Consider the following 14291-nt stretch of genomic DNA (forward strand, 5'->3'; position numbering starts at 1 on the left):
TACCATCTGTTTGTTTCACTGCTGTGCCACTTACTATGTGCAGTCCTTTGAATACAGAATCATCAACATCCAGAGCCATGGGTGGTGTGTTTGAATTCTGACCATATGGTGATGTCACTTCCCATCTGGCTGAGAGAGGTGACATCACAGGCAGATGAAGAGAAGAGCTTGACCTGAACTAGGTCCAGGATGCCTCGCTCTACTCCACTCTGCTCTACTCCACTCTGCTCTACTCCACTCTGCTCTGACAGTCTGTGATACACACTTGGGAGCCAGAGATGTCTGTGTCTGACTGTCACTCAGAATGACAACTCCACTGATGTGGCACCATAAACATGCTCCAGAGCCCTGTTCAACACCCAGGCCGATGGTATTCACACACACACACACACACACACACACACACACGGCTGCAAGCACTTGTATACACACATTCACACACGCACACTCAAACACACACACACATATTGTTACGATCGATGAGGAAAATGTGTGAGGAGTCAGGCGCAGAGAGCAAAGATATGGGGGAAAAACCACACTTTAATGTCCAACCAGAAGTACAACTGGTAACGTCAAAACATTGGCGTAAAATCCACTCGAATACAGTACACACTGGAAAAAATAAATCCAGACAGTGGAAAACCCCAATAATACGAACAACCTCATACAAAAACAGAAAGACAAGCCCGCACAAACAGAAGCGGGCTAAACGAACTTAAATAGCACCACCCTAACAACCAAACAATGAACAGGTGAAAACAATTAGACAAAACCAAACGAAAAGGAAAAAGGGATCGGTGGCAGCTAGTAGACCGGCGACGAGATGACTCCCTTCAGCAGTGAGGTAATAGGAGCTGCTACCTGACCAAAACCCCGGATAAACCTCCGGTAGTAATTGGCAAACCCTAAGAACCGCTGCACCTCCTTTACCGTGGTCGGAGTCGGCCAATTACGCACGGCTTTTACGCGGTCACCCTCCATTACCACCCCCGAGCTGGAAATGCGATAACCCAGGAAGGAAACGGCTTGTTTGGAAAACTCACATTTCTCCGCCTTCACGTACAGGTCATTCTCCAGCAGTCGCCCAAGAACCTTGCGCACCAGAGACACATGCGCGGCTCGTGTAGCGGAGTAGATCAAAATATCATCAATATACACCACCACACCCTGTCCGTGCAGGTCCGTGCAGATTCTCTGAGAATCTCGTCAACAAAGGATTGAAAGACAGCTGGAGCATTCTTTAACCCGTACGGCATGACGAGGTACTCATAATGACCCGATGTGGTACTAAACGCGGTTTTCCACTCATCTCCCCCCCGAATACGCACCAGATTATACGCGCTCCTGAGGTCCAGTTTCGTGAAGAACCGTGCTCCGTGGAATGATTCCATCGCCGTAGCGATGAGAGGTAGTGGGTAACTAAAACCCACCGTGATGGAATTGAGACCTCGATAATCAATACACGGACGCAACCCACCATCCTTTTTCTTCACAAAAAAGAAACTCGAGGAGACGGGTGACATGGAGGGCCGAATGAATCCCTGTCCAAGAGCTTCCGTGACATATGTCTCCATAGCCAACGTCTCCTCCTGGGACAAAGGATACACATGACTCCTGGGTAGTGCAGCGTTTACCTGGAGGTTTATCACGCAATCCCCCTGTCTATGGGGTGGTAATTGGGTCGCCTTCTTTTTACTGAAAGCGATAGCCAAATCGGCATACTCAGCGGGAATGCGCACGGTGGAAACCTGGTCTGGACTCTCCACCGTTGTCGCACCGATGGAAACTCCTACACACCTGCCTGAACACTCATCAGACCACCCCTGTAGAGCTCCCTGTTTCCACGAAATCTTCGGATTGTGAATAGCCAGCCAGGGAATCCCCAGCACCACCGGAAACGCAGGTGAATCGATAAGGAACAGACTAATCCGCTCCTTATGATTCCCCTGCGTAATCATCTCCAAAGGAATCGTGGCCTCCCTGACCAGCCCTGACCCTAATGGTCGACTATCTAAGGAGTGCACAGGGAAAGGGGGTTCTACCTTAACTAACGGAATCCTCAACTTCTGAGCGAGTCCGCGATCTATAAAGTTCCCAGCTGCGCCTGAATCGACTAGCGCCTTATGCTGGAGAGAGGGAAAAAATTTAAGGAAACATATTAACAAAAACATGTGACCAACAGGAAGCTCTGGGAGAGTGTGGTGCTGACTCACCTGAGGTGACCGAGGAGTGTTCTGCCTGCCCTCTCGATTCCCAGATGGACTCCTCCAGCACCGACCGGAAGTGTGCCCTCTTCGGCCACAACTGGTACAGGAGGAGCCTCCTCCTCCGATCTCCCTAGATGCTGCCCCTCCTAGCTCCATCGGGATGGGAGCAGGAGGGTCAGGAGGTGGAACTGACAGGACCCTTTCAGAACGTCCGCGAGCAGCTAGCAGATGGTCTAACCGGATCGACATGTCTATTAGTTCATCCAAGCTGAGCGTAGTGTCCCGACAAGCCAGCTCCCTGCGGACGTCCTCTCTCAGGCTACACCTGTAATGGTCTATCAGGGCCCTGTCGTTCCACCCTGCTCCAGCGGCCAAGGTCCGGAAATCCAGCGCGAAGTCCTGCGCGCTCCTCGTCCCCTGCCGGAGATAGAACAATCTCTCACCCGCCGCTCGGCCATCTGGAGGGTGATCGAACACGGCCCGAAAACGGCGGGTGAACTCTGGGTAGTGGCCCCTCGCTGAGTCGGGCCCGTTCCAGACCGCATTGGCCCACTCTAGGGCTCTACCCGTCAGGCAAGAGACGAGGACACTCACGCTCTCTTCGTCCGAGGGAGCTGGTCGAACGGTGGCCAGGTACAGATCTAGTTGTAGCAGGAATCGCTGGCACCCCGCCGCCGCTCCATCGTACTGACTCGGAGGCGTAATACGCAAAGCGCTGGCACCGGATCCCGCTGGAGGAGATGGTATAGTTGCTGGAGGGAGGGTAGGTGGGGTAGTAGGGAGACCACTCCTCTCCCAACGATCCATCCTCTCCATCATTTGATCCATAGCTGATCCGATGCGATGGAGGATGGACGTGTGATGAAGGACTCTCTCCTCCATCGTGGGGAGAGGGGTGGTCGCTGCTCCTGCTGACTCCATTTGGGAGGTGCGGGCTTCTGTTACGATCGATGAGGAAAATGTGTGAGGAGTCAGGCGCAGAGAGCAAAGATATGGGGGAAAAACCACACTTTAATGTCCAACCAGAAGTACAACTGGTAACGTCAAAACATTGGCGTAAAATCCACTCGAATACAGTACACACTGGAAAAAATAAATCCAGACAGTGGAAAACCCCAATAATACGAACAACCTCATACAAAAACAGAAAGACAAGCCCGCACAAACAGAAGCGGGCTAAACGAACTTAAATAGCACCACCCTAACAACCAAACAATGAACAGGTGAAAACAATTAGACAAAACCAAACGAAAAGGGAAAAAGGGATCGGTGGCAGCTAGTAGACCGGCGACGACGACCGCCGAGCGCCACTCGAACAGGAAGGGGAGCCACCTTCGGTAATGCTCGTTACACATATACTGTACATTTAGCCATTCTCTTCGGTGTATGTGTAAATAAACACTGTAGATACTGTATGTCCTGTAGAACAACACAAACACAATCATTAAATGTGTCATCACTCGTCATCTCCTGTCCCAAGAACACGGCAACAAAAGTTATCAACATCCGTTTTGTTTCATTTTATTCTTTAGAAAGGCAATTACAGTATGAAAGGCTCAAATATACTACTACAAGAGACAATGAGGGCCGAGGCTTACCTTTCACACACATGCATGTATAGTACACACTCACATATACACACACATGCATGTATAGTACACACTCACATATACACACACATGCATGTATAGTACACACTCACATATACACACACATGCATGTATAGTACACACTCACATATACACACACATGCATGTATAGTACACACTCACATATACACACACATGCATGTATAGTACACACTCTCATATACACACACATGCATGTATAGTACACACTCTCATATACACACATTTAGAAATGGAAAAGAAAAACCAGAACGTGGACAGGCCCAGAAATGGCATCCTATCCTTCACTTTGGCAAAGTTTCTATTAAGGGTAGTTGCCATCAAGAAGGCGATGAGAGGAGATCTATTACAGTCCCTCTGAAAGGAGATCCCAATCCTGTCACATCGTACTCTTATAACACACACAGGCTACAGGAGACATTACTGCTCATACTATTACTGATAAGGCTAAAGGTATTGATGAATTGTGAAAGTTTCACTCCGTTCATAATAATCACTGATTAAAGCCTGTCTAAGCACTGTGATAAGCACTTATTTCTACATAAATATATGCTTCACTAAAGCGAACAGGAGAGTTTAGCTCTATAAGAACATCAAACATAGAGTATGGCTTCAGCATCAAGTGGTGACATGTACAATACATGTACGTACCTATAGAATCAGCATCGCATCTCTCAAATTGTACAAAAAGGCATCATACATCATATAGCTTTCATATAGGTGTCTCAGGTAAATATATTAAACATTTTCCAACATATTTTAAAGAAGAAAAAAAACAGGATATTTGATGCCGTGTAGGTATGCCAAAAGTTCCTTCAGAGCTATCATATCCCCATAGTGTATTCTCTTTGGATGAAAGCTTTCCTTCCTATTCATAAATTATTTTACCTTTATTTAAACTAGGCAAGTCAGTTAAGAACAAATTCTTATTTACAATGACGGCCAAACCCTAACCTGGACGACGCTGTGCCAATTGTGCGCCGGCCTGTGGGACTCCCAATCACGGCCGGATGTGATGCAGCCTGGATTCATTAAGGAACATTACACAGTACACATCAGCTGAGGATCATTTTAGACACAATGTTTCTTATCAAAATGAGTCACTTTCATTTTCATTTTCATTCTATCTATTTCTTTTTACAAACATGGTGGTGTAACTACACCGTTTCTACATAGTTGGCTGGGTAGAGTCCCTCTCTCCCTCCATCCTTCATCCCTCTACACCAGCCCTGGTCATCCTCATCCTCAGTCTTCAGAAACTCCTCACCTGGAGGGGAGAGGTGGAGGATGGTCATAATATATCATTCAGTAACAGAGTACCACAGACTCTCTCTCTCTCTCTCTCTCTCTCTCTCTCTCACACACACTCACAGACAAGTACAGCGTGAAGGCCTACCTGCTTTAAAGGAGAGCTCATCTGTCTCCTGTCCGTCGTAGTCATAGAGAGCCCTGACCTTTACTCCTCCGATCATTACACTGAGAGAGAGTGTAAATCAACCATACACTAACTGTAACTACAAGCAATTAACACAACAGTCAGTATCTGAACTATATGATTCTTCATAATGAGATGGGAAGTGAGTACTACATGTCTCCTGTATCATACTAATAAGACTGTAACGTAAAGTCCTCCAACTACTTAACATCACTGAGATAGAGTTGTACTGTAGGAGGAATCAATAAAGACAGACAGATGGAGACATGTTTACCTCCTCTCTATGGTGCCTTGCTGTGACTCTACCTCTTTCTCTTTCTTCCCTTTTTTGCTTTTCTTTTCTGGCGTCCACTCCTGAAAGAGACGTTTCATTAGACCCCATTGTACAACAAGGCAGACCGGTCCATTATATTAGCCTCCAGAGACTGTAATACTGGTCACATTGTTGTTATACTCAGTATGTTGGACCATGCACTACTGTTATACAGTCTGCTGCATTAGCTTATAACACTGTTCACTACATTAGACTAACTCTGACAATAACACAGGGCAGAAGTCTACATCAATCCATATTACAGTACACTATATTAGGCCCCATTAACTTCCATTAGCCCGCTGTGTCTGTGTGTGTGAGTGTGTTGCACCTCGAACTGAGGCCAGTCGGTGGGCATGCCCGGTCCGTGGGTGTTCTTCCACCAGCGCAGGTCGTCCTGCTCATTGATGGCCATGAGAGTGTTGTGGAGCTCATTATACACAGCCTTCACACTGGGAGAGGGGTGGAGGGAGGGAGAGGAGGAGGGGGGAGGGAGAGAAGGAGAGAGGGGGAGGGAGAAGGAGAGAGGGGGGAGAAGGAGAGTGAGGGAGTGAGGGAGAGAGAGGGGGGAGAAGGAGAGTGAGGGAGGGAGGGAGAGAGGGGGGGATAAATAGAGAGGGGGGATAAGAGAATGGGGCATGACAGAAATGGAGAGTGAGAGATGAGATAAAGACATTTACACAACGCAACTACAACAAACACACCCACGCCCACCGTCCTGTGGGTGTGTTTGTTGTAGTTGCGTTGTGTAAATGTCTTTATCTCATCTCTCACTCTCCATTTCTAACAGTCTGGCTGCAGGTGTAGCCTACCTCTCGTTGTTGGTGACGTCCAGGTGTCTGTGGACGGACAGGAAGGCCTGTTTGAGGAAGCTGATCCTCTTCCTCTCCTCCTCCTGTGATTGGTCAAAAATACACTCCATCTCCTCCATGTAGCGAGGGGCATAGCGGGTCACCTCCTCCAGAACCTTCTCATAGCGGGCTCGCACCTGGGGGTGTCGCATTGGAGGGAGAGTTACACATTATTACACACACAGACTCACACATTCACTTCTCTCCTTCATTCTCTCCTTCATTCTCTTACTGTCTATCACTTACTTTCTCCGTCTCCTGCTGAGCCAGCTCTCTTTCCTCCTGAATCTTCCTCTGTTTCTCGATGGCCACGTCAGGGTTGCCCTTGGCGTGGACCTCCCGGTCCCTGGCAGTCTGCTCCTTACGCTGCACTTTATGGAACGCACTCCTGGCTTTGTCCAGCTGGAGGGTGGGCATAAGGTAACACTGACATATTAGTGACTCAATGAAGAATCCCATACAAACACTTCCAAGTCATTTACCTCTGCCCTACCCTATATAAAGGTATGATCTTTGAGTCTGGGAATTTCTCAGTAGAGATTGTCCATTCAACGCGGTGATTCATAGTGTCTTAGAGAGACCTCTCTTTCATCTACAGTATTCTAACCTTCTTCAGTCGTTTGGCCCAGGGCTTCTGAGCACGTGCGAAGCCAGTCCCAAAGTCCTGGGACTCCTTGAAGCCTCCAAAGAGCTTCTTATGGAAGGTCTCTTTCTGCCAGGTCCTGACCCGGTCCCCGTCCTCCGAAACCAGGGAGCGACACACAGACGAGTGCAGGGCGGCGAGACGGTCGGCAGAGGAGAGGAAACACTGCCACGCCTGCAGGAGGGATCCATATAGCGGGCCTGTAGAGGGAGGAGAGCAGAGAGAGAGAGAGAGAGAGTGGATGGGTATACAGTATCAACAGGGAACATAGTGAGCAAACAGTGACTCTCTTCAGCTGCAGTACTCACTGGAGTCCACCAGGGGCTTCCACTTGTTGCTCCACTCGCTGAGCTGCTGAGCATACTGCCTCTCCACACGGGCTCTCTCCTGGAAGCACACCACGATGTCATTACACGCCTGGAAGGCATCCTCCGTGCGCTTCACCGTGTGCTGGTAGTTCCCAGGCTAGGGGGAGGACAGAGAGAGAGAAGGAGGGAGGGAGGGAGGGAGGGAGGGAGGGAGGGAGGGAGGGAGGGAGGGAGGGAGGGAGGGAGGGAGGGAGTGAACGAGGAGGGGGAGGAAAAGTTTGAGATTGAACATACAGTAGTAATGTAGCAATGGATATTAACAAGGATTTTGAAGTTCATTTCAGTTTAATAACAATTTTACTGTTTCCTCTCTACACTCACAACACCGTGACCTGTAACCTGTTCTCATCCTAACGTCGATCTGTTTTCCTTTAGACAAGTCATTTTAATGTTTTGAGGTTTCTGTAAAAGCCTAATGAAGGCACCATGGGGTGTGGCTGGTGAATACAGGCCCATAGACAGGCCAGTAAAAGGACAGATGAAAAGGGAGTGATAGAGTAAGAGAGGGCAATTCACTGAGGGTAATGACATTACCAGACTTGTGTTTGTGGATGTGGAGTTTGGAAAACGCTCCATTATTTTCCTGGCTCTATTTTCACCCCTCTGCTTCAGTTTGATCACTTTTTTTCATTTCTCTCTCTCTCTCTCTCTCTCTCTCTCTCTCTCTCTCTCTCGCTCTCTCTCTCTCTCGCTCTCTCTCTCTCTCTCTCTCGCTCTCTCTCTCTCGCTCTCTCTTCCTCTCGCAATCTCTTTCTTTCTTTCTCTCTCTCTCTCTCTCTCTCTCTCTCTCTCTCTCTCTCTCTCACTCTCTCACTCACTCTTCCTCTCGCAATCTCTTTCTTTCTCTCTCTCTTTCTCTCTCTCTCTCTCTCTCTCTCTCTCTCTCGCTCTTTCACTTTCTTTCTTTCATACATACACACACCTTGGCACATTTACAAACAATATCTATGTAATTGTCTCTCCTTTAGGTCATCCTATTCCCGTTTCCTCCCTCTCCCTCTCTCTTTGTGTATGTTGTGGTTTCTACTGACTCTGAGAATTAAGTGAAAACAGCTGAGGAATCTTGCCCAAAGCCAACAGCACTGCTCCGGAACTAGCCACAGCCAACCAATCACAAAGGCCGAGACAGCCACTACAACTGAGCCTGTACAACACTACAGTATATCACAGAAAACAAGTAATCAAAGATCTGACATGGTTCTCTGTAACAAATCACATTTCATGTACATACCGATACAGTAGAGCAATCAAATGGCTGTATAGTTGCGTACATAACAGGCAGAACTAGAACAATGTGAAATGCTGGGAAACAACATAGTGAACCTAGAAACTCAAATCAATCAGACAGTAGAGTGGACTGTCTCTCCAGTGATGGCTATTCTACACACTACAGAACTTAACTAGGAACAACTATGACAAAACAACCATTATACTCCATAATAAGAGTCAGAGCACATATTCAACCCAACACTTCACAATGACAGGCAGCAGCCAGAAGAGGAGGGCCAGAGAACAGCACTAAGAGGAACTGGGCTGGAAACACATCCAACACAACAGGAGGGAGCCCAAATTACAGAGAGAGAGGGGAGATGAAAGTGGGGCAATGACCAGGAGGCCAGCAAACAGGAAGAGAACAAGCAGACACGGGTCAGTCGGATGGAGCTCTGTAGGATGGAGCTGCAACTAGCCAATTGGTGGAGCATAGAAGCCAAACCAACCTATCCTATAGCCATAGCACATTTATCAGCCTATCATGATATGAGCATTATGGAGGATGGTTAAAAACAAATATATGTTTCATTTGAGAAACATATTGGCTATCTGCTCCCTCTATGGACCCCAATGGACATTTATATTTATCAGTGTTATTATTGTTTTGTTTTTTCATTCACACCTGCACTGTTGGAGCTCGGAGCTTAAGTGTTTCACTGTACACTGCAACTAAATACAAATCTTAAGCATCCAACAACCCATACGTAAAATGTATGGACGCATGACTGTAAGTTGGTTTGGATAAAATCATCTGCTAAATGGCATATATGATGTATTATTAAGTTGTTATAATCCATTTCAGAGTTGTTTATTAACAGGTAATAACGTTGTAATGATTAGGACACGGCTGTAAAGAGGTGGGTGAATGATGGGATGATTCCCCAGCTAAAAGGGAAGCAGAACTTCATTTATCTGAAGCTAAACAACATATAGCCAGCCTAGTGTGATAGAGAGGCCTTGTACACACTGACCTAAGAGCAGCAATACTGTTTTGTCTGTCGCGGGAATCTCTTGTACAAGGTTATCAAGACATCCTGAGGCTAAGTGTGCTGTGTTTTCCTGTCTGTTCCTTCCCCCTCCACTTCTTTCTCCGTCTCTCTCACTCCATTTCTCTGTGCACACACACACACACACACACACACACACACACACACACACTCACCATCCAGAAGCTCTGTTTGGTGGCATCTTCAGTGGCAACCTCAGGAGGGAGAGTCGACATCCTGTCCACTAAAACAGAAAAATAAATAGTGAAATCATTTATGTTCTTCAACATTCTGTGCACCTCTCAACATACCTTTACACCACCCAGGTGGTCAGTTGGATACAATGATGGAAATCCATGAAGACCAGTTTGGTTTAGAAAGTCTGAGATAATTATTTTCCGACACAGTAAAGTTTATTCAAGAGGTTGTTACATGTATAAATAAAACTGGACAGATAAGATTATACACTGTAAAGGCCTTGCTGTGAATTTGACAGTAACTTACAGGCAGCTCAGTCATAAGTACAATTCTGTGTTTCATATTGTAGCATACCTACTGTAATTTAAATACGGTATCAAAGCAAGTACTCTTCAACTGTGAATGAATAAAATTCACTGAGGGGTGGGGTTTATATTTCACAGTATTTTTCTGTAATTACAAGGGATTGGTGCAAGCAGGTTGGCTGCTGCAGTATGCAAAGTGTTTGTCACACATGGTAGTCTTAAACAAATCTACTTTGAAACAAATGTATACACCTCACACACATGGTTATGGGCTTAAAAACAAGAAGAAACCTGTACCATGCCAGATATAGAGTTGAAATGTTTAAAACGTAAATCACAGAAGACTGAAATATAACAAAACTGTTTGTCATAGAAACACTGTATTTTCATTGCGTAAAAAAAAAAATATCTTGATAAATTAACATATTCTGAAAAATATTGATAACATTCCACCCATAAGGCCAGAGAGAGCACTTTAGTCACTGACTGCAGGAAAGGGGTACAACTTGCTGCCACTTCAATCTGTCCCCTATACATTTTAAATTGATGAGGCACTGTAACCACATAGGAGTTAAATTGGTACAGCATTCTCACTCACGGTGCAACAAATATAGCATCTTACAAGGCACGCCTCAAAATATGGTAATGAGCCAGAAACAACAATACCATGCACCCACTAGTGGTCAAAAGGTTTTTGGTGCTCCAAAGATACGGTATGGTACTGTACTCTGTGGTTTGGAATTACAATACCATTAGAAATACAGCAATATCCCCCCCCCCCCCCACAAATTTGTTGTTGTTGATAATACCCCAAATTACCGTATAAATTACAGTTTTCCGTTACAGTGTAGAATTGGACAAATGTGTTGCAAAAGCAAAGTATCATTTCTACAGTGTACAGGGTAGATTGATAACTAGGTGAGAGGGAGTTATTCTGGCGTGGTACAGTATCAGTATAATACAGTAAAACAGATACTCAGAGGCCTGGCATTTAAGGCCCTGAGTCTACCAGCAAGGATGGAATGCCCTCTCCCACAATTCCCAGCTTTGAAACTTGAGCCATCCAAAAATAAACAGGGGGTAAAGGTCACCCCACTGTCCCCGTCTCCCTACTCTCTCCCTCTCTGTGACTCTGCTGATGGGCTTGTCTTCCCCTCTCGCCCTAGAGAAAACATAAAAACATAGACACACATGCAATACGCACACAACACACACACAAACTCACATGCTCCTAAATCTACAGACACGCACTCAGACAGACAGTGCCGGTTCCAGCGACATAGAAGGTTTCTTAGGGCCCTCGGCCGCTAGCGGGCACGGCCCCAAAAAATATAATTGTCTAAACTTACTGTTGAGAGTAAGAATACACCAGGTACAATTTCAAAATGCGGTTGTACATCAGCAGTTTTTCTGCTGCAGAGGAGGCTTGTGGGAAGAGCTATAGGAGGACGTCCTCCTACAATGAGCCCGTCCTCCTATAGCTTCTCCCACCAGCCTCCACTGTTCTCTTGTTATGTCAGTCACTGATAGTTAGTTTTGTTAGTCATTCTCATTAAGATATCATATTAACATGGCATATGTCATTACAAAATGTGTAGAATTGCAGGAAATTAGCTTAAAAACTGCAAAAAAATCCCCAAAAGGCTAGAGACAGACTCACATGCTCAGTGACACAAAATATAAACTAGAGAGACAAACCCACATGATCCCAAACAGCTTACAATAAAACCTCTCTCAAGGCATTTTACAGAGAATGTAACAAATCCCACTCTGTCACAAGACTAATCTTTCTCTGTCTGTTTTCCAGATATCTTTATCTCTCGCACCCTCAGTCAGACCCACTATCAGATCCAGTGATTCTTCTGTATCTGCTTCTATTCATGGGTTATCACATGATTCTCCATCTTCAGTGAGGGCCTGTGATGAAAGTGTGGATCCTTTCTGTCTCTCTCTCTCTCTCTCGCTCTGTCTGTCTGTCTGTCTGTCTGTCTGTCTGTCTGTCTGTCTGTCTGTCTGTCTGTCTGTCTGTCTGTCTGTCTGTCTGTCTGTCTGTCTGTCTGTCTGTCTGTCTGTCTGTCTGTCTGTCTGTCTGTCTGTCTGTCTGTCTGTCTGTCTGTCTGTCTGTCTGTCTGTCTGTCTGTGTGCTGTCCAAGTCAAACTATTAGAAATCTCTGGAGGAGTCCAACACTTTTGCAATAGCCTACCCCAAGAGAAAGCAGATAGCGTAAATCTTCTGAAACTTATTGAAATGCTCAAGCCTGGCACATACTCCCACTGCCAACTCTCTCACCCCCTGTCTACCTTCTCTTCCCCCACCACAGTACCCATCACCCCCTCTGGCATACACTCTCTCTCCTCCCCCTGTCCCCCGCTTTGGCTGTCACACATAACTCAGTACATACACCCACGCCTAGAGGAAATACATAGCAACATATGAATGCATACTACAAAAATAGACTTGTACAGTAAACTATCAGTGTATCAGGTCTTAATGAAGTTTGAATTCAGCCAGAAAAATCCGAGGTTACAGTGAAATACATGGAAAAGTTTCTTACCTCTCACTCGTTCACTGCTGCTGGTGGCCTCACTGTTTTAACTTGCTCTTCTTTTCTGGGTTAAGTTTCTCTCCACCCTCCTCTCTCTCTCCCCTTCTGTCTCTCCCCTTAGCCTGCTCAGTTTTCTCCGTAGTTCTCTCCTCTCTCTTCCACTCCTTTTACCGTGCTTTTGCTTCCTCTTCTTCCCTTTCTTTGGCCCACTGTCAGTGTCAGATGAGTTGGCTGTCTTTTTCCCCTCTCTCCTCCCTCACCCGCTTTCTCCGTTCCCTCTCTCTCTTCAAAACAGCTGCAGAAAACTAATTATCTGGCTCTTTGTACCACACCACTGGACAGCACCCCTCCCACTTCTGCTCTCTTTCCCTCTTTCTCTTTCTCTTTCTCCCTCTCTCTCTCTCTCTCTCTCTCTCTCTCTCTCTCTCTCTCCATGGAGTGTTAATGAAGTGTGCAGTGTTTTTGGCTTTTACTGTGTATGTGTGCCTGTGGTCTGGGGTAGCAACCTTTGACTAGGACTGTTACAGAGCACTGTGTATGTGTGCTATATAGAGCCTAAGGTTTTGTCATATAACTATATGTATGTATGTGTATGTATGTTGTTAAATACCACTACACAAGCCACAGAATCACATATTATATAGTCAAAGATAAGAAGAACAAAATTCCACCCCCTATACGTCCCCCTTGCCACTCCTCTATACATTCCCCAAGGGTGTTTGGGGGTCTGCCACAGCTGGTGAGGACATCCAGTGTGTGAGTGTGTGTGCGTCTGAGTGTGTGTGAGAGAGAGAGAGAGAGAGAGAGAGAGAGAGAGAGAGAGAGAGAGAGAGAGAGAGAGAGAGAGAGAGAGAGAGAGAGAGAGAGAGAGAGAGAGAGAGAGAGAGAGAGAGAGAGAGAGAGAGAGAGAGAGAGAGAATGTGTGTTTTACTTTAAAGCAGGGGATCTCTGGAGATGAATAGGAGGCCATATTACCAACAGCAGTCACTCACATACCTTATGATCTCATGCCTAATGCTTTGCTACACTTCTCTGTTCTGCCTTGCCAGGACTTGTCGTTTAAAAAATGTGACAGTTGAGCTGCTGACACAGTGACTCTGCAATGCAGGCGTGGCATTCAAGCTCATGTTATTGTCATGGTTCAGTACTTTGACTAAATTTGAATTTAAACAGTTTTGATTACTATGTTTAATACTTGTTGCTCATCCCAAATGATTCTGAACCTAAAACTTTGGTCTGTCATTGAGGGGAAATACAGTATTATCAATCCACACATTATGCTTCCAAAAGTAGAACCACTCACACAAAGTTACCATTATACTGAAGTGTATTATACTGAAGTGTATAATGGTAACTCTGGCAATAAAGTATCCTGATCACATGTTCTTTTTACCAATTAATCAAACTATTAGAAATGTATGCTTTGGCATGTATGGCCTCTCCAATGGATATCTTATCCAAGACAAAATGTTGCAAGTAGTTAACAAATTAAATATGCATATAATACACTTTAAATACATTTTATTTCATAGTTCGACT

At 45.8% G+C, this 14291-nt stretch overlaps 1 protein-coding gene across 2 annotated transcripts; it reads right to left on the reverse strand.

Annotated features, from left to right (window-relative positions):
• Nucleotides 1-3971: 3971 nt before the first annotated feature.
• On the reverse strand, nucleotides 3972-13051 carry LOC120044655 (protein kinase C and casein kinase substrate in neurons protein 3-like). 2 transcript variants are annotated; one of them, XM_038989330.1, is made up of 10 exons: nucleotides 12762-13050; nucleotides 9880-9947; nucleotides 7386-7542; nucleotides 7042-7277; nucleotides 6681-6836; nucleotides 6396-6571; nucleotides 5915-6035; nucleotides 5545-5624; nucleotides 5232-5311; nucleotides 3972-5102 (listed from the first exon to the last, which is right to left on the reverse strand). In XM_038989330.1, the coding sequence occupies exons 2-10, from the start codon at nucleotides 9937-9939 to the stop codon at nucleotides 4993-4995; spliced, it is 1176 nt and encodes a 391-aa protein (XP_038845258.1). In that variant the 5' UTR covers nucleotides 9940-9947; nucleotides 12762-13050; the 3' UTR covers nucleotides 3972-4992. The 2 variants fall into 2 exon arrangements, with proteins under 2 accessions (XP_038845258.1, XP_038845259.1); XM_038989331.1 differs by lacking the exon at nucleotides 5232-5311 and having other exon boundaries at nucleotides 4996-5102; nucleotides 12762-13051.
• Between the last annotated feature and the right edge of the window lie 1240 nt (nucleotides 13052-14291).

The sequence above is a fragment of the Salvelinus namaycush genome, chromosome 3, assembly GCF_016432855.1.
Source record: "Salvelinus namaycush isolate Seneca chromosome 3, SaNama_1.0, whole genome shotgun sequence".
Taxonomy (NCBI): domain Eukaryota; kingdom Metazoa; phylum Chordata; class Actinopteri; order Salmoniformes; family Salmonidae; genus Salvelinus; species Salvelinus namaycush.

Excerpts from the sequence above, each read along its gene's own strand:
- LOC120044655 (XM_038989330.1), bottom strand. The coding sequence starts at position 9,939 with ATGTCGACTCTCCCTCCTGAGGTTGCCACTGAAGATGCCACCAAACAG. Across the intron at positions 6,837-7,041 it reads GGGCCAAACGACTGAAGAAG|CTGGACAAAGCCAGGAGTGC; the intron begins GTTAGAATACTG and ends CCCACCCTCCAG. Across the intron at positions 6,036-6,395 it reads GACGTCACCAACAACGAGAG|TGTGAAGGCTGTGTATAATG; the intron begins GTAGGCTACACC and ends CCCCTCTCCCAG.